This window comes from Anser cygnoides, chromosome 4 (assembly GCF_040182565.1).
Source record: "Anser cygnoides isolate HZ-2024a breed goose chromosome 4, Taihu_goose_T2T_genome, whole genome shotgun sequence".
Lineage (NCBI taxonomy): Eukaryota > Metazoa > Chordata > Aves > Anseriformes > Anatidae > Anser > Anser cygnoides.
Window position 1 is genome coordinate 37,576,898 of NC_089876.1, and position 17,211 is coordinate 37,594,108.

General features: G+C 54.5%; 1 protein-coding gene across 2 annotated transcripts; it reads left to right on the forward strand.

Annotated features, from left to right (window-relative positions):
• The first annotated feature begins 372 nt into the window (after nt 1-372).
• On the forward strand, nt 373-11,669 carry LOC136790689 (uncharacterized). 2 transcript variants are annotated; one of them, XM_066996019.1, is made up of 9 exons: nt 2,534-4,153; nt 4,737-6,827; nt 7,265-7,336; nt 7,636-7,707; nt 7,906-7,977; nt 8,067-8,168; nt 9,250-9,357; nt 10,164-10,314; nt 11,332-11,669. In XM_066996019.1, exons 2-9 carry the CDS (start codon nt 6,812-6,814, stop codon nt 11,663-11,665), a joined length of 927 nt encoding a protein of 308 aa, XP_066852120.1. In that variant the 5' UTR covers nt 2,534-4,153; nt 4,737-6,811; the 3' UTR covers nt 11,666-11,669. The 2 variants fall into 2 exon arrangements, 1 of the variants encoding a protein (XP_066852120.1); XR_010831114.1 differs by lacking the exons at nt 10,164-10,314; nt 11,332-11,669 and having other exon boundaries at nt 373-4,153; nt 4,737-9,283.
• Nucleotides 11,670-17,211: the final 5,542 nt, after the last annotated feature.

Sequence of the window (17,211 nt, forward strand, 5' to 3'; positions counted from 1 at the left end):
AGAAAGAAGGGTGATCGTTGTGGGCGACTCCCTCCTCAGGGGAATGGAGGGCCCTATTTGTTGGCCTGACCCCACACATAGGGAAGTCTGCTGCCTCCCTGGGGCCAGGGTCAGAGACATTACCAGGAAGCTTCCAAACCTGGTTCGCCCCTCTGACTATTACCCGCTTTTGATAGTCCAGGCTGGCAGCGACGATGTTGAAAAGAGAAGCCTCAAGGCTATCAAACAGGACTATAGGGGGCTGGGACGATTGGTGGAGGGAGCGGGAGTGCAGGTGGTGTTTTTGTCCATCCCTACGGGGGAAGGGAGAGGCACGGAGAGGACATGGAAAGCTCGCGTGGTTAATAGGTGGCTCAGAGGCTGGTGCCAGCACAGAAATTTTGGGTTTTTTCACCATGGGGAGCTTTACTCGGCACCCGGCCTGATGGCCCCAGACGGGTCCCTATCTCCAAGGGGAAAACGGATCCTAGGCCAGGAGCTGGCGGGGCTCATAGAGAGCGCTTTAAACTAGGTAAGAAGGGGGACGGGGCTCAAACAAGGCTTGTTGGAGCTGTGCCGGGGGAAACAATGGCTAGGCCGGGGAAGAAGGCGATGGCCCAGCTGAAGTGCATCTACACTAATGCACGCAGCATGGGTAACAAACAGGAGGAGCTGGAAGCCATCGTGCAGCAGGCAGGCTAGGACTTGGTTGCCATCACGGAGACGTGGTGGGACCGCTCCCACGACTGGAGTGCTGCAATGCCTGGCTATCGGCTCTTCAGGAGGGACAGGCAGCACAGAGGGGGTGGTGGCGTGGCTCTCTACATCAGAGAATCTTTTGATGTTGTGGAACTCCAGGCTGGGAATGATAAGGTTGAAACCCTGTGGGTTAGGATCCGCGGGAAGGCCGGCAAGGCTAGCATCCTGGTCGGGGTCTGTTATAGACCGCCGAACCAGGATGAGGAGACGGATGAGGAGTTTTATAGGCAACTGACAGAAGTTGCAAAATCGTCGGCGCTTGTCCTCGTGGGGGACTTCAACTTCCCGGACATATCCTGGAAACACAACACGGCACAGAGAAAGCAGTCTAGGAGGTTTCTGGAGAGCGTGGGAGATAGCTTCCTGACGCAGCTGGTCAGTGAACCTACCAGGGGTGGTGCCCCGCTAGACCTTCTCTTCACAAACAGAGAAGGACTGGTGGGAGATGTGGTGGTCGGAAACTGTCTTGGGCAGAGTGACCACGAAATGGTAGAGTTCTCTATTCTTGGTGAGGCCAGGAAGGGGACCAGTAAAACTGCTGCATTGGACTTCCGGAGGGCTGACTTTGAGCTGCTCAGGACGCTGGTTGGCCGAGTCCCTTGGGAGGCGGTTCTGAAGGGCAGAGGAGTCCAGGAAGGCTGGGCGCTCCTCAGGAAGGAAATCGTGATGGCACAGGAGCGGTCCGTCCCCACGTGTCCAAAGACGAGCCGGCATGGAAGAAGACCGGCCTGGCTCAACAGAGAGTTGCGGCTTGTGCTTAGCAGAAAAAAGAGGGTTTATAATCTTTGGAGAAAAGGGCAGGCCACTGAGGAGGACTACAAGGATGTAGCGAGGCTGTGCAGGGAGAAAATTAGAAAGGCCAAAGCTCATCTGGAGCTCAACCTGGCTACTGCCGTTAAAGACAACAAAAAATCCTTTTACAAATATATCAACGCGAAACGGAGGACTAAGGAGAATCTCCATCCTTTACTGGATGCGAGGGGAAACCTAGTTACTAAGGATGAGGAAAAGGCTGAGGTGCTTAATGCCGCCTTTGCCTCAGTCTTTAGCGGCAATACCGGTTGTTCTCTGGATACCCAGTGCCCTGAGCTGGTGGAAGGGGATGGGGAGCAGGATGTGGCCTTCGCTATCCATGAGGAAATGGTTGGCGACCTGCTACGGAGCTTGGATGTGCGCAAGTCGATGGGGCCGGATGGGATGCACCCGAGGGTACTGAAAGAACTGGCGGAGGAGCTGGCCGAGGCACTTTCCATCATTTATCGGCAGTCCTGGCTATCGGGGGAGGTCCCAGTTGACTGGCGGCTAGCCAATGTGACGCCCATCTATAAGAAGGGCCGCAGGGCAGACCCGGGGAGCTATAGGCCTGTCAGTTTGACCTCAGTAAGGCTTTTGACACCGTTCCCCACAACATTCTCCTCAAGAAACTGGCTGCTCGGGGCTTGGACTGGCGTACGCTTCGCTGGGTTAGAAACTGGCTGGATGGCCGGGCCCAGAGAGTTGTGGTGAATGGAGTCAAATCTGGTTGGAGGCCGGTCACTAGTGGTGTCCCCCAGGGCTCGGTACTGGGGCCGGTCCTCTTTAATATCTTTATCGATGATCTGGATGAGGGCGTCCAGTGCACCCTCAGTAAGTTTGCAGATGACACCAAGCTAAGTGCGTGTGTCGATCTGCTCAAGGGCAGGAAGGCTCTGCAGGAGGATCTGGATAGGCTGGAGCGATGGGCTGAGGTCAACTGTATGAAGTTCAACAAGGCCAAGTGCCGGGTCCTGCACCTGGGGCGCAACAACCCCAAGCAGAGCTACAGGCTGGGAGATGAGTGGCTGGAAAGCTGCCTGGCCGAGAGGGACCTGGGAGTATTGGTTGATAGTCGGCTGAATATGAGCCAGCAGTGTGCCCAGGTGGCCAAGAAGGCCAACGGCATCCTGGCCTGCATAAGAAGCAGTGTGGCCAGCAGGTCTAGGGAAGTGATTGTGCCCCTGTACTCGGCTCTGGTGAGGCCGCACCTCGAGTACTGTGTTCAGTTTTGGGCCCCTCGCTACAGGAAGGACATGGACGTGCTCGAGCGAGTCCAGAGAAGGGCGACCAAGCTGGTGAGGGGTCTGGAGAACAAGCCTTACGAGGAGCGGCTGAGGGAGCTGGGCTTGTTCAGCCTGGAGAAGAGGAGGCTCAGGGGCGACCTTATCGCTCTCTACAGTTACCTTAAAGGAGGCTGTAGAGAGGTGGGGGTTGGTCTGTTCTCCTACGTGCCTGGTGACAGGACGAGGGGGAATGGGCGAAAGTTGCGACAGGGGAGTTTTAGGTTGGATGTTAGGACGTACTTCTTTACCGAAAGGGTTATTAAGCATTGGAACGGGCTGCCCAGGGAGGTGGTGGAGTCACCATCCCTGGAGGTCTTTAAAAGACGTTTAGATGTAGAGCTTAGCGATATGGTTTAGTGGAGTACTTAGTGTTAGGTCGGAGGTTGGACTCGATGATCTTGAGGTCTCTTCCAACCTAGAAATCTGTGATACTGTGATACTGTGAATTCATTAGAGAGCAGAAGTGGGGGACAGCCCTGCTCTTGTGAGAGAGCCTGAGGAACCCCTAACAGTGCCGAAGGGCAGCAAAAGTACGATTGATACCAAGATCATGTAAAATCCTTTTTTCTCTCTTTCTCTTCCCCCATTTCTTTTTTATGTATTTACTTATTTATTTATTTTGAGGGGATGCATGAATGAGAACCCTTTATTGTAAATACCGTGCATCTGAAAAGGTGAGCCTTCAGGCAGACGTACTGGCAAGCTTTGGCTCAGCCCCAGAACTACATCATCATTGGCATAAGCACGACTGGTTGGGCAGAGGGCTGTGACTGGAGTGCTGCGAGGGACGGTTCTAGGCTCATCAGGAGGGATAGGCAGGGCAGGTGAGGCAGGGGGCTGGCGCAATGACACGGTTGAGAGCCTCTGAGTGAGGATTAAGGGACAAACCAATAATGCGGATGTTGTTGTGGGAGTTGGAGACGGCCTCCCATCCCGAGTGACTACACGGATGGGTGGTTCAACAAGGAATTAGGCAATGTCTCCAGATCAGCTGCCCTTGTCCCTAAGTGGGTGGGTGACTTTGGGTTGCCAGATGTTAGCAGGGAATGACAAGAAGCAGACACAAACAGGTCCAGGAAATTCCTAAAGCACCTCGATGATAACTTCTTGATCCAGGTACTAAGGGAGCTGACTCGGAAAGGTGCCCTTCTAGATTGCTGCTTGTAAACCGAGAATGTCTCCTGCGTGAAGTGGCGAATGGCAGCCATCTTGGCTACGGTGGCCACAAAGACGTCGAGCTGAAAATCTTTGGTGATAGGAAGAAAACTGCCAGTAAAACTTCCACCAGTGGCTGTGCCACTGCCGCAGACTCACCACCGGGTGCCGCCTCAGCACAGGTTGGTGGAGCCAGAGTGCTCTGGGGGGGTGGTGGTGGGATTTGTGTCCCCTCATCTTTGGGGAGCACCACGTTGTCCTCTGAGGGGAGTGGCGGCTGCCCCCTGCTCCTGGTCAGGTTCCAGGGAGCAGGGAGCAGCTGCCCCGGGAGCGGAGGATTCAGGAGAAGCGGTGGTGGGGGACCGGGGTGGGTGGGGGCCTGCAGCAGGCAGGAGCCTGTGGGGTGCAGGGGCTCCCTGTGCGGCATGGCCCCCAGGCCTCAGCTCCAGCGGCTGTGGGGCACCAGTGTCCCCATCACCATGGGCTGACCCCAGACACAGATGGGGGGACACGGAGGAGCAGCGGGTAGGGGCAGCACCGCAGGTGGGAGCAGCACCACACGAACTGTGAGCCCGGCACCCCAGACCAGGCATTGGCCTTAGGCAGCGGGTGGAGGATGGTGGGGATGTGAGCGGGCTGGTATGGGATCAGCATCGCTCCAGGGATGGGGGCAGCAAGCAGGCCCTGGAGACAGGGGTGGGGGTAGTTTGGGGTACTTTCAGGTTAGTAGGGTTTCCTTGGTTTTCCACCTCCTCTCTTTTGCAGGGGTGCCAATGCTGCTCCCGTCTGTGGTGGAAGCGGGCCCTGTGGTACCGCCACTGGTACCATGGAGCTGTGATGGGGAGCCAATGGGCCGGCTGTCTGTAGGGGTCCCCAGGAGGTGCCTGTCTGGGGTGTTCGCGGTGGGTTGGGGGATGCTGGGGCTGGGGCTGCTGGTACTGGAGTTGCCAATACCAGCATGGGCTGGGGAAGCTGGGGCTGGGCGTGCTGGCACCAAGTTGGGGATGCTGCTACCAGTCCTGGACAGAGATGCCGGTAGTGGTGCTGGGACCTTGTGGAGATACCAATAGTGGAGCTGGGGGCAATCAGGGTGCTGGAGGTGGTACTGGAAGCGGGACAGTGATGTTGGTACTCGGGTGGTGATGCTCTTACTGGGGCCATGTTGCTGGTACTAGGACAGATTTGGTGGGGCATCTCCACTGGTACTGGGATGCTGATGCTTGTACTGGGACAGCAGTGCACGTAGTGGGACAGCTGTGCTTGGAACTGGGACGGTGATTGTGCACCTCAAAGACTGGTCAGCCCCTAGGAAGTAATGGCTGCATTCAGAGGCGGGGAAGAAGAAAAAACAGGTTCAACAAAAAGAGCAAAGATCAGCCACGCTTCTCACGGCATCTGCCTTTGCAAAGGCAAGTGCCCTTCAAAGCCCACAGACATCGTGTCAGCTCCTTCAACTGGCTGCCAGCCTGCGACTTGCCACCCGCAGAGCATGAATGCCATCACCTTGGCAATTCAGGAAATCATTAGGTAACATTCCCTAGTCTCAAAGACAGATTCTGTAGCCGGATAAATCACCATTGGAAATCGGGTAAAACAAGAGTTTTACTTGAAAGCCTATGAGCAAGAAGTGTAAGCTGAAATGCAGAATTTCTTCAGAACTTTGCTGTGACACTGTGCCAAGCCGTGAGGTCACAACACCTCTCCGTGATGCTGCGAGGGCCATGAGGTCCCAACGCTGCTCCGTGACACCGTGAGGGCTGCAAGGTCACAATAGCTCTCGGTGATGCAGTGCTGGGCCGTGAGGTCCTGACACCCCATTGTGACGCTGGGTCAGGCCACAGGCACTGCTCCGCACCGGTCCTGACAGCAGCACTAGCTGCAGCTGCAGCGGCGGTGGTGGAAGCATGGTGCGAGTGTGGGGAGCCACGGCCCCTGCCTGCGTCCTCTTCCTCCTCCTGGTGGCCCTGTGTGCCTGGGGTGCCCAGGCTGCGCCATGGCGACCACCGGGAGCAGGTGGGTGGGCAGGGCCGGGGCCAACACCAAACCCTGGGCGGCATGGTGCTGCGCGGCACGCATATGGATGGAGGGGACGGGGACGGGATAGCAGCAGGGCCGGGCGGGCACCGCGGGCAGGGGGCAGGCAGGAGGCAGAAGCCCCGCAGGGTGGCACGGTGGGGCCGTGGCTGCTGCGGGGTTGTTTCCTGCCGGGGGGGCCGTGAGTGGCGCTGGGGCCGAGAAGCCTGGGTCTGAGCCCCTGTGGGGCTGAGGCCGCTGGCCCCTCTTGGGAAACTTCCACCTGCATCTTTGTCCCGTGACATTGCCTCAGCCCCCTCAGTCACTGCAGGGTGCTGGGGAAGAGGGAGAGCACAGCATGCCATGGCAACTTCTCTCATCTCTGCTTGATTTTAGATGATGATGGTGTTGCTTCTCCATATCCAGCTTCTCAGCTGGATCATGGTTTGGAGCCTCAGGAGGATCCCCGAGGTACGTTGCGAGTGTGCTTCCTTGAAGGAAGATGGCTAATGGGCTGTAATAGTTTATTCAGGGTCTTCCAAGTGCGTTTGTGCCTTGAGGGGGCTTGCACAAATGAGCCCTGAATATTTCTTCACTTGGAGAGATGCCACCCCTGCCCCTCTCCACAGAGAGGGAAGAACCCAGGCTTTTCTTCCTATTTGGGCCATGTCATTACCTGAGCCCCAGCCAGTGCCTCCCGGTCACTGAGGAAGAGGCAGGCCCCAAGAGGCAATGGAAGCTCCCCTTACCTGTGTCTGATCCCACTTGTGCCCACAGGCAGTACTGGTCAAGTGCCTCCATGGAATCCTGCTCCTGAGCCTGCCAGTATGGGTCCCACAGGTGGTAAGTTGTCCGTGTTCATTTCCTTGCTGTTTGTTAACGGTCTGTTGAGCTAGCTCAGCAAGGGTTCAGCTGCTCACTGGCCAGGGGGCTTCTCCATGACAAACATGGATGATCATTTTTCCCGGGGTCTGCACGCTCCCCCTGCAGTGGGGTCTTCCTTTGTGTCCAGCAGAGATCTTCCCGTAAGAAACACCTGAGGGGCCACACCTTTGGCGGCATGCTCCCTGCGGGGTGTTGCGCACAGCCTGGAGAGAGGATTTGGGAAGAGGCCAAGAGGGAGCCTCCAGCTCAGCAGGCCCCTTTGCGGCTTTGGAAATCCTGGCTCGTGTCTGGGTCCCACATCCTTGCCTGAGCCCCCTCCAGTCGCTGCAGGTCACTAAGGAAGAGGTAGATCACACCATGCAAGGGGAATGTTTCTCTTCTGTGCTTGATTGCAGCAGTTCTCGTAGGCTCTGGCTACTCGACACCTCAGCCTGATGTGGACCACGAGCCTCAGGTTAATCTGCCAGGTAAGTCAGCGGAAGGAAGGAGCATCTAGGTGCTGCAGAGCCAGCAGGCACCTTGCGCTTGAGTTGAGACCTGGGGTGGGCACGGGGAGGGCCCTTCTCCGGGCGGCTCCACGCATGCTTAGTTTGTACCAGCACGGTGCCACTGCAGGCACCCAGCAACTGTTTGCAAGATGCTCTTGAGTGGCAGGGAGAGACGAGTACCATGGAGCAGTCCCCTCTTTGAACTGCATTCTCTGTCACTCTGGTCAGAAGGAGTATGTTGACGTAGTTCACAGGAGGGACTCCACTTGTGTTTACAGATGGGACCGAAGGCAAAGGTGATCCAGGTTCCCAGATGGGTTCCAGGACTGAAGCTCTGGGAGATGGCCTGGGTAAGTTGTGGCTTTTGACTTCCTTTGAGAGCTGCCAGTTCAAAGCCCAAACGTCAGCCAGGCATCTCTGCAGGTGGGAGGGTATAGACCGGCACGTGTGTGTGCCCTGTCAAGGCACGAGCCCTGGTATGCTCTCCTACTGAGCTATTGATGTAGATGGCGCTGGGACAGAAACTTCTCACGGGTCTTTGGTTGCAGAAGTGTCCCCAGGGAGGGCTTTGCCAGATCCTCGGCTGCTTCCGGCGCTGGAGCCCAGCTGGTATCCCAGGGGTGGGTAGTCATTTCACTGACTTCACAAACTAAGCCCTGGTTCTCCAAATTGCACTGGTGCCAAAGTTAACTTCCTACTTTCTCTTCAGGTCCTCTAAGAGCAAAGGACAATGCTGAAATAAGAAAATCTTCCCCAACATCCTCTGACATCGTAGAGGATATCATAAAGGAGTTAGAGGAGGCAGCACCTGGTGGGTATATTTCTCTCTGTCCGCCATAAGACTTGGGAAGGTGAGGTTCTAAATCCATGTGTGGACACACCGTAACCTGCACAGCAGGAAGGGATGGATCAGAGCGGAGACACTCAATTTCACACCTAGCAGGCACTGGTGAGCCTCAGAGAAGGCCGAGAGCCTCTGCTGCCGCTTGTGGGTCACGCCGTGTCCCAGGGGCAGCTGCTAGCCCAGCATTACCATTACTGGTCCGAGCTGTTCCGTGCAAACATTGGTATCCAGCCAGCAGCAAAGGGCTTCTGCTGAACTTGTGTTCAGCTCCCGCACAGCGCTGCTTGCAGCTGGGCGAGTTCAAGGCAGGAGGCACATCCCAAGCAGTGCTTGCTGTCCCCTGAGCAGGGAGACACATGTCACCAGAGGGAAGAGCACCCTTGGGCAGAGGAGGGAAAGCGCAGGCAGATTTGGGGCAGCGGCTGGGATCGAAGCAGCCCAGCCCAGCCCTCTCGTTCTCCTTGATGTCTGAGGATTCTCGGTGACAGCCTGCAGGCAGGGGCGAGTTCAAGCTGCACACCCAGCTTGATGCCCGACCCCTAACTTGTAGGAGCTGAAAGGAAAGGCACTTACCTCAGTCTCAGCTGATTTAGCTGTCCACTTCTAGTTGGGTTTCAAATGACTTGGCCAAACGTCTTGGGATGGAGTCAGCATAATGGGATGGACATGCTTCTCAGAAGGGCTGTTCCTGCCTCTGAACTGGATGCAGCTTTTTTATGTCCTCTTTGAAGGCACGAATTGAGCGTCATCTTGCAGTGTACCAAAAATGCACTATGTGCGATGTGAACAAGAAGATCTCCTGCAATCTCCTGGTCTCGCAGCAGGCCAGATTTTGCTGTCTGTGCTGGTAGACTGCCAGGAGTCGAACACTTAGATTTTTCTTTGTGAATGACATGTTGTTTGGAGTAGTGAGTACCTCCCCCAGAAGCCCAGGCCGTAGCTTCTAAACTTTAGGGATGTCTTTTGAGAAGCACTACCTTCCAAAGATACCGTCCTCGAAAGGAGGAGCAGTTCCTTATAGTCACACTGTCCTGCTTTCTTTCTAAAGGGCTGGTTAGAGAGACTGTGCCGAAGGAGGTGCTTTGGCAACGAAGCGGTCGCAGGCTGCCGCTCCCTGGCAAAAGAACAGAGGCAATGAAGTCAACTGCCACACGAGGTAAAGGCTGTTTCTTGGTCATCCGCTGTCACCAGCCAGAACCAGCATGCGTGTGCAGGTTCTTGCCCTGGTACCCGCTCTTGCAGCTCATGTCAGCAGCCAAACCCAAGAGTGTCAGTAGGCAGCAAGTGTTGCAGAGGAAGTCAGGAGTGGCTCCCTGAGGATGGCTGTCTTCCCCGGGCTGTGACAGCAGTGCAGCGGAGGGACGCTCACAAAGCTCTGTGGCTGTGGTTAGAGAGGGGTCACCTCCCAGCGCACCCAGTTCCCAGGGATTTTGGAACTTTGCTCTTGGGGGAACAAGGCCGTCAGAAGCCCACTGAGCAGACAATGGGAAACGGGACCCCTCCTGTGAGCTGAGGCCCAGAGTGATGCCCTGACTCAGTACAGATGGGGCACTGCCTCACTGGCACTCCTGGGCTCCCGAATTTTGTTCAGTTTTGTCCCTAAGGCTCCGAGTGTGCCTCGAGCAGCGAAGGTGGGCAAGCGCCTAAGAACTTTGAGAACTCCAAAGAGCTGGGGGAGCAAACCTGAGACACTGGGCTCTCAGCATTATGGCAGGGAAAACAAAGGATGGAGGGAAAACAAAGCTGAGAGGCAAAAGGGAGGCTCCAGAGTGCCTTGAGTTGCAGTGCCTTTGGCAGATTCCCCAGCTTCTGCTGAACCTCAGGAAGCATTGCGGCCTGAGGATTTTCACTTGCTCAAAGATGCTAACCAAATGAAACAGAACACTTCCTGGCAATGTCAGACCTCCTGTGAGATTACCAGTAGTGCGCAGGACACGGCAATGTCCACAATTGTTCTTGCAGGCGTGGATGGGGAGAACAATGCAAACACTGCAAAGCCCCAGAATTTCCGAAGGTACTGCATAGAAGGCGCTGTGGCAGTCTTGGTTCCCTTCCTCGTGCTTGTGACAGTTGCGTGCTGCGTGCTTATCTGGTGTTGGCGGCAGGAAAACCGGTGAGTTGTTGTTCCCCCGCTCCCTCTCCTCCTCTCCCCCTCCCAAATTCTTTACCGTATCTTTGTTAACATTATTATATGGCTGCTGCCAGCCAGGAAGCAGTTGTCGTTAGCGTATTGTGAAGTGAGCAGTTAGTTTTTGACCAGACTCTTCTGAAATTTCTGCTGTCCAGTGTTTTAGGTGGCCTCTAATTCCTGGGCATTCTGTTCTGGAGCCCATTTTTCTGTTGCTGGTCTTAGCGAAGCTTGGCCCTTCCGCAGCAAGAGCAGAGCCAGGGACAGCCGTAGGCAAAGCAAGGCCAGGAAGAGAAATGCAGGAGCTGAGAGAGAGTGCCATCAGAGAGAGAAGCGCAGCAGTGCCAGTTCCCCCCCAGCACAAGGCACCCTGTTCTGGGACGCCCTGAATTGCAGGTGTCCGCCTCAGCCAAGGTGTGCCAGCTCCTGGGAGCATGGGGATGAGCCCTGCCAGCTGCTGGCATTGCCTTGGAGAGGGGCAGTCAGTGTGTCACAGCCGCACCTGAGCGCTGCCAGCGTGCGTGTCTTCAGCACACACAGAGCTTGTGTGTTTAATTACACATCCCAAAGAGCGGATGGGCAGCACCTCACCGAACAGGGAGCCGAGGCCGTCACCTTGTTGGTCCAGGGCCAGGGCCGGGCAGGGAGCTGAGTACTGGTCCTTGCAAGGCGCTCTGAAAAAGGGCAGTCGGTGGCTGTGGTGACTGGGCCATGCAGAGCCCGGCTGTGGACCCCTGTCTCTGCGGGCGCCAGGTCTTCTTGCTGGGACAGCACGTGCAGAGCAGGCAGGTCAGGATGGCTGGCGAGGCACTGGGGAGGAGACAAGCTGGGGCAGGATGTGGAGGGGAGCAGAGTCCCAGCGGAGGGCACAGGGCACCCTGTTTTCTGCACAGAGCATGTGTGCCCACAGCTCACGCACAGCCGGATGCCTGCACCCCGCTGCCTCGCACCCGCCTGGCACCGCAGCCGCAGCACGGCCTCAGCAAATTCCTGTCTCCGCAGGCGCCTCGCCGCAGCCCAGGCAGCCCAGACTGACACCCGCAGCCGCTCCGTGAGCCCCTACAGGCAGCCTGACCACCGTCGTACGCCTGAGAGCCAGGCCCGACACCAGCGGCCACCATCAGTGCCTGGAAGACCGACCCGCCTGCCACCAGCCCGGCCTCCACGGCCCCCACGCACGGCAGCAGACCAATGGAAGGCACGCGACCGGCCCAGTATCCCCCAGTCCTCGTGGACACAGACATCACCTCCACGGCCCCCTCCACCCTCTTCCAAGGGCTGGGGCAGGCCCCCCCGGGATGCAGCCTTGGCCACACTTCCAATAAATATTGAATAATACAGCACAGCAGTCCGGGTCTTATGTACAGCAACACCCAGGAACCCACAGCAGGACTTTGTGACTGATCGAAAAGTAACCCTGAGGGTCCTCGGTGCTGGGGGTCAGCCAGACTGTGCCCACCATGCAGGGAACGCAGGGGAAGGGAGCTGGGGAGCAGCACAGCAGGAGCAGACAGAAGGGCTGTGAGCGCGGCAGCGACCCTGCACAGCGCTCACCCGAGAACCCCCTGCTCAAACTGGCAGTGCCGCAGCCACACACAAGCTCGGGCCCTTCCTGATCCTGGGCCGAGGCCAGGCTCCCCACAGCCAGCCCTCCTCAGGTCCTGACACTGCACGGATGGCCGATTTTGGCCAGGGTGCCCCATGCCAACGCTCCTACGGCTCAGCTCTCCTCAAGGAGTACAAGAAAAAATTTCTAACTCTTTGGAGTCAGGGCTGGGATTGCCACACGCTGGCACAAGCAACTGGAACCAGAGGGGAGACCCGAGGTGCTGCCACCACCAAAGGTAAGAGATCCTCATTTGAAAAATCTCACTTGAGGGTGGCCGTCTCCTCCCATGTGGCTCCTTGGAGGAGCAGAAAGCTCGGGTCGAGCTCCGGAGTCCCCTCTGGGGGTGAGGATGAGTTGTCTCCCCGTGGATGGGCCCAGGGTTGGAGGGCACAGGGCTGAAGCTCTGTCTTCTCGGGGACAGCCAAGCCTCACCTTCTGTCCTTTGCCATGTACAGGCCTCAGCTTCTTCCTCCCTCAGATTTGTCTGGGGCCAGAAGCCGAAGGAGAGAAGGCTCTCAGTTAACGGTTAACCGGTGCACGGTTAACGGTTGGACCTGATCATCTTGTTAGCATTCACGAAGACACATAAGCCACAAAGTGATGATATGAAGGTGCTTTTATTAGGCGCTGGAAGTTAGGGGCATGCCTGCCCAAATCTAACTTCGTCCGATTTGTTCACTCAGTTCTCTTTTATCTCCTAAAATATTACATATGCATTAAGTTTTACAACACATCTATGCATATTCATTTCCTAGCTCCTCCTAGCCCCGCTTTGTATGCTAATTATCTAATCAGTCCTTCTGTGCTTGCATATCACTCTCTGGTGGTCGTCCGGGTGGTCGTCGGGATGAAGTAAGATGTCTTCATCAGAGCTGAACTTTTTACCTTTACCTACCAGTAAATTCTCTGATGATTGCCCGTGTGGGATCTGTACCACTTGTGTCCATGGTACCTGGTCCTCCCTTTTTCTTCTAGATCCTTTTTGGTGGGCTACCAATATCCCTTTATCCAATTTTGGATATACCAATGTTTCTCTTATCCCATAATCTGTTGCTATTTTCATGTGTTACTATGCACCGGTAGTTTCCTTCGTTGACATTAATAACACTAAACAGGGTTAGGGTGGTAGCTCCTCTCAGTTGTAGGCCTAGTTCTGGGGTATTACTTACGTACGCCTTCCCCTTCCGTGCAGCCTTCAATCCTGTATTGTCCCCGGCTGTGTTTATGTCTATTTCCTGGCTCTGTCCGGAGTCATTTATTTTCCCCCAGACCACCTGTAGAGAGCTAATTGTTATTGGTTTATCGTCGTGCATTCCACATTCCAAAGTAACATTTTCTCCTTTGAATATTTCCTCTTTCTTATATTTTTCTGGTATTTCTAGGAGCCCAATTACAAGGTATTTACACAAAACAATTACTGTTGTCGTTACCGTTGTTAAGAACCCCGACATTGTATGGTTATATGCGCCTCATCTGTAGTTTTGTATCTCCGATTGCTCGCACCGACCAAAGTTCAGGAACCTTTTTCACCCGAGTGTAATGAATCCAAGCATCCACCCCTTCTACCTTTACAGCTGTAAAAGTAGTCAATAATACTTGATAAGGTTCGGCCCACCGTTCTTTCAGGGGTTCTTCATTCCAGTTTTTGATGTACACTCGGTCGCCTGGCTGAATGTCGTGGACAGGGTTTTCCAGTGACAACGGTCGGTTCCACACCAAAACACTTCGATGTTGAGCTAAAGTTTTGCCAAGAGACAATACATAATTATAAACATCCTGGTTCCCTGTTATGTGCATATTAGGATTTGGTTCTGAGGATTCATAAGGCTTTCCATATATAATCTCGTATGGGCTTACTGCCATTCCACTCCTTGGCTTTATCCTTATTCTCAGTAAGGCTATAGGCAAAGCTTGTGGCCATTGTATTTTGGCTTCCTGGCAGATTTTACTGATCTGTCCCTTTAGTGTTTGGTTCACCCTTTCTACCTGTCCACTAGATTGGGGTCCCCATGCAGTATGTAAATGCCAAGAAATTCCTAATAGCCGGCTTACGTCTTTAACCACAGATGCAACAAAGTGCGGTCCCCTATCCGAGGATATTCCTAACGGTACCCCGAACCTCAGAATGATTTCCCGCAAGAACCATTTTACTGTCTCTTTAGCTTGATTGGTGCGACAGGGAAGGGCTTCTGGCCATCCGGAAAAGGTGTCAACCCCTACTAACAAATACCTATATCCCCTAGTCCTAGGTAACTCTACAAAATCAACTTGCCAGTAATCTCCTGGTTCTATCCCTACTCTCACTCTTCCCATTTCAGCATGTTTTCTTGCTACTGGATTATTTTTCAAACAAATCTCACACTTTGACGTTACTGATTTTGCCACTGTTAACATATGTGTAGAGATAATGCTACGTTTTAAAAATGTTACCATTGCCTCTGCACCCCAGTGACACTCATTATGTCTTGTCTGAAGTATTTCTCGCATCACCAAGGGGGGTATTACTACCTGGCCCGTAGCGGTCACATACCATCCATCAGAGTTCTTTCGGGCCTTTAGGAGATTTGCTAATTTCTCATCCTCTGGCGAATATCTTGCTTCCTTGGGAAGATTAAGACGAGCGGGGCCTACCTTGAGTGGTACCAGAGCCATCACATTCCACACCTTCTGAGCAATTTGTCGAGCTGCTCGATCTGCCAACCGATTCCCTTCTGATATCTTTGAGGTTCCTCCTTGATGGGCTTTGCAGTGCATGATAGCCACTTGTTTTGGTTTTTGTACCGCATTTATCAGACTTAACACCTCCTCGTGATATTGGATTATATCACGATTATATTGGCCCCTTGTGAGGACAACAGCCCTCTTTCTTTCCATAATACTCCATGAACGTGGACCACTCCAAAGGCATACTTTGAATCTGTCCAAATATTTCCCATCTTTCCTTTACTCAGTTCCAGTGCTCGAGTTAGGGCTAACAGTTCTGCTCGCTGTGCTGATGTTCCAGGTGGTAAAGGTTTTGCTTCGATTACTGTCTTCAGGATTGTTACTGCATACCCTGCATATCGTGCTCCATTCTTCACAAAACTACTACCATCAGTAAAAAGTTCCCAGTCATACCTTTCAAGGGGTACATCCTTCAAATCTTCAATCAAATCCATTCAGATCTTCAATCTCAGAGATCTTCTCCAACCTAAGTGATTCCATGATAGTTCAGCAAGTGTCAAACTGTCCAAACAAATTCTGTCATACAAAAAGGCAGAAGTAAGTCCTTTAAAAGGTTATAGTTATAATTTGGAAAGAAGGAAGATCAGCTATTAAGACTAGAGATGTAAATCCTAGAAAGGGAAAATGCTAAAAGAGTTTGGAAGAAATCTTCTGACTGGTCTTAAACGCTCCGTTGCACTTCGAGGGAAACTCATTAACTCTTTAAGGACTGAAGCTGAAAGTACAAGTTTTGTGTCCTGAAGGGCATAAAATTATTGGAGAGTGTCCAGAGGAGGTTGCTGAAGATGGTGAAAGGTCTGGTGGGCAAGAGGTGTGAGGAGCAGCTGAAGTCTCTTGGTTTGTTCAGCCGAGAGAAGAGGCGACTGAGGGGAGGCCTCATGGCGGCCCTCAGCTTCCTGAGGAGGGGAGTGGAGGGGCAGGCGCTGATCTCTTCTCTCTGGGGACGCGAGGGAACAGCACGGAGCTGGGACAGGGCAGGTTCAGGCTGGGCGTTAGGAAAGGGTTCTTCCCTGTGAGGGTGGCTGCCAATACTGATGCCTTGTTTGAGAAGCGTCCCATGGTGGTGGTTCTTCCAAATCCAGGTCACAGAAGAAGCAGAGAAACAGCCTGCATGTTTTCCTTGCAGCAATGTCTTGACAGGCACTTTGTGAAAGCCAGCAGACACAGGCGCTGAGGAGAGAGGAGGCTTGTGAGAAAGCTGCATTTGCTCAGCATTTTCTGGCTGATGTTGTGGCCTCAGTCTGCAGCACTCTTGCTGAGAGCGGCTCTTCCTGTGACTCAGCTGAGAGAGCTTTGTAATTTCTTTCCTTCTTTTTCCGTGTGCTAGCGCCCAAAGTACGAAGATGATGGCAATGCTGAACACAGAGGGCTCCTGGTTTTGAGAGCCCTTCTGCCCCTTTCTTAAGAATTTCCTGAGTAAGGGAGAAATGAGTGGACAGGAGAAACTGGACGCTCCTGTTGTCTCACTCCCAAGCCCTCATGCAGGTCGAGGGGGCTCTGGCCCATCTCCGTGATGGTGGGGAACTGCAGGAAACAGCCAGGGCCAGAGAGGTTTCACAAAGCTCACCCCTTTAGCTATTGATCAATCTTCTGCTTTTGTTAGTTCAGCAACACCTCTGTTCTGGTTTGGTTTTGCAGCACTGAATTCTTTCTCTGCATTTCTCTGAATGCTTTCTCTAGGAAGTCAGTACACACCCAGACCGACTGCCCGTCCAAACATGCGGCAGTTCAGGTCTCCGGATGCGGGGAGTGTCTGAGCCTCTTGCTGCCATCGGCGGGGGGCAGAGAGACTGCTTGCGTGAGGTGCGAGCAGGTGGACGACCTGGTCCGCATGGTGGCGGAGCTCAAGGAGGAGGTGCAGAGGTTGAGGGATATCAGGGAGTGCGAGCGGGAGATAGACTGGTGGAGCGACTCCCTGCAGGACTGGAGGGAGAGGGACCAGGGTGAGATGCTCCAAAGGGGGGTGGACCCCCTGCCCTGTCGCCATCGGGCAGAGGGAGGGGACCTGCGAGTTGAGGAGGAATGGAGACAGGTCCCTGCTCGACCTCGCAGGAGATGCCCTCCCCTTCCGGTGCCGCCTTCCCAGGTGCCCTTGAACAATAGGTTTGAGGCCCTGGAGCTGGAGAGACCGGTGGGTGAGGATGAGGTAGGAAGCCTACCCAGGAGGATGCCTGAGGTGAGGAAGTTGACTCCACGCCTCAGGACTGCCTCCACCAAGAAAGAAAGAAGGGTGATCGTTGTGGGCGACTCCCTCCTCAGGGGAATGGAGGGCCCTATTTGTTGGCCTGACCCCACACATAGGGAAGTCTGCTGCCTCCCTGGGGCCAGGGTCAGAGACATTACCAGGAAGCTTCCAAACCTGGTTCGCCCCTCTGACTATTACCCGCTTTTGATAGTCCAGGCTGGCAGCGACGATGTTGAAAAGAGAAGCCTCAAGGCTATCAAACAGGACTATAGGGGGCTGGGACGATTGGTGGAGGGAGCGGGAGTGCAGGTGGTGTTTTTGTCCATCCCTACGGGGGAAGGGAGAGGCACGGAGAGGACATGGA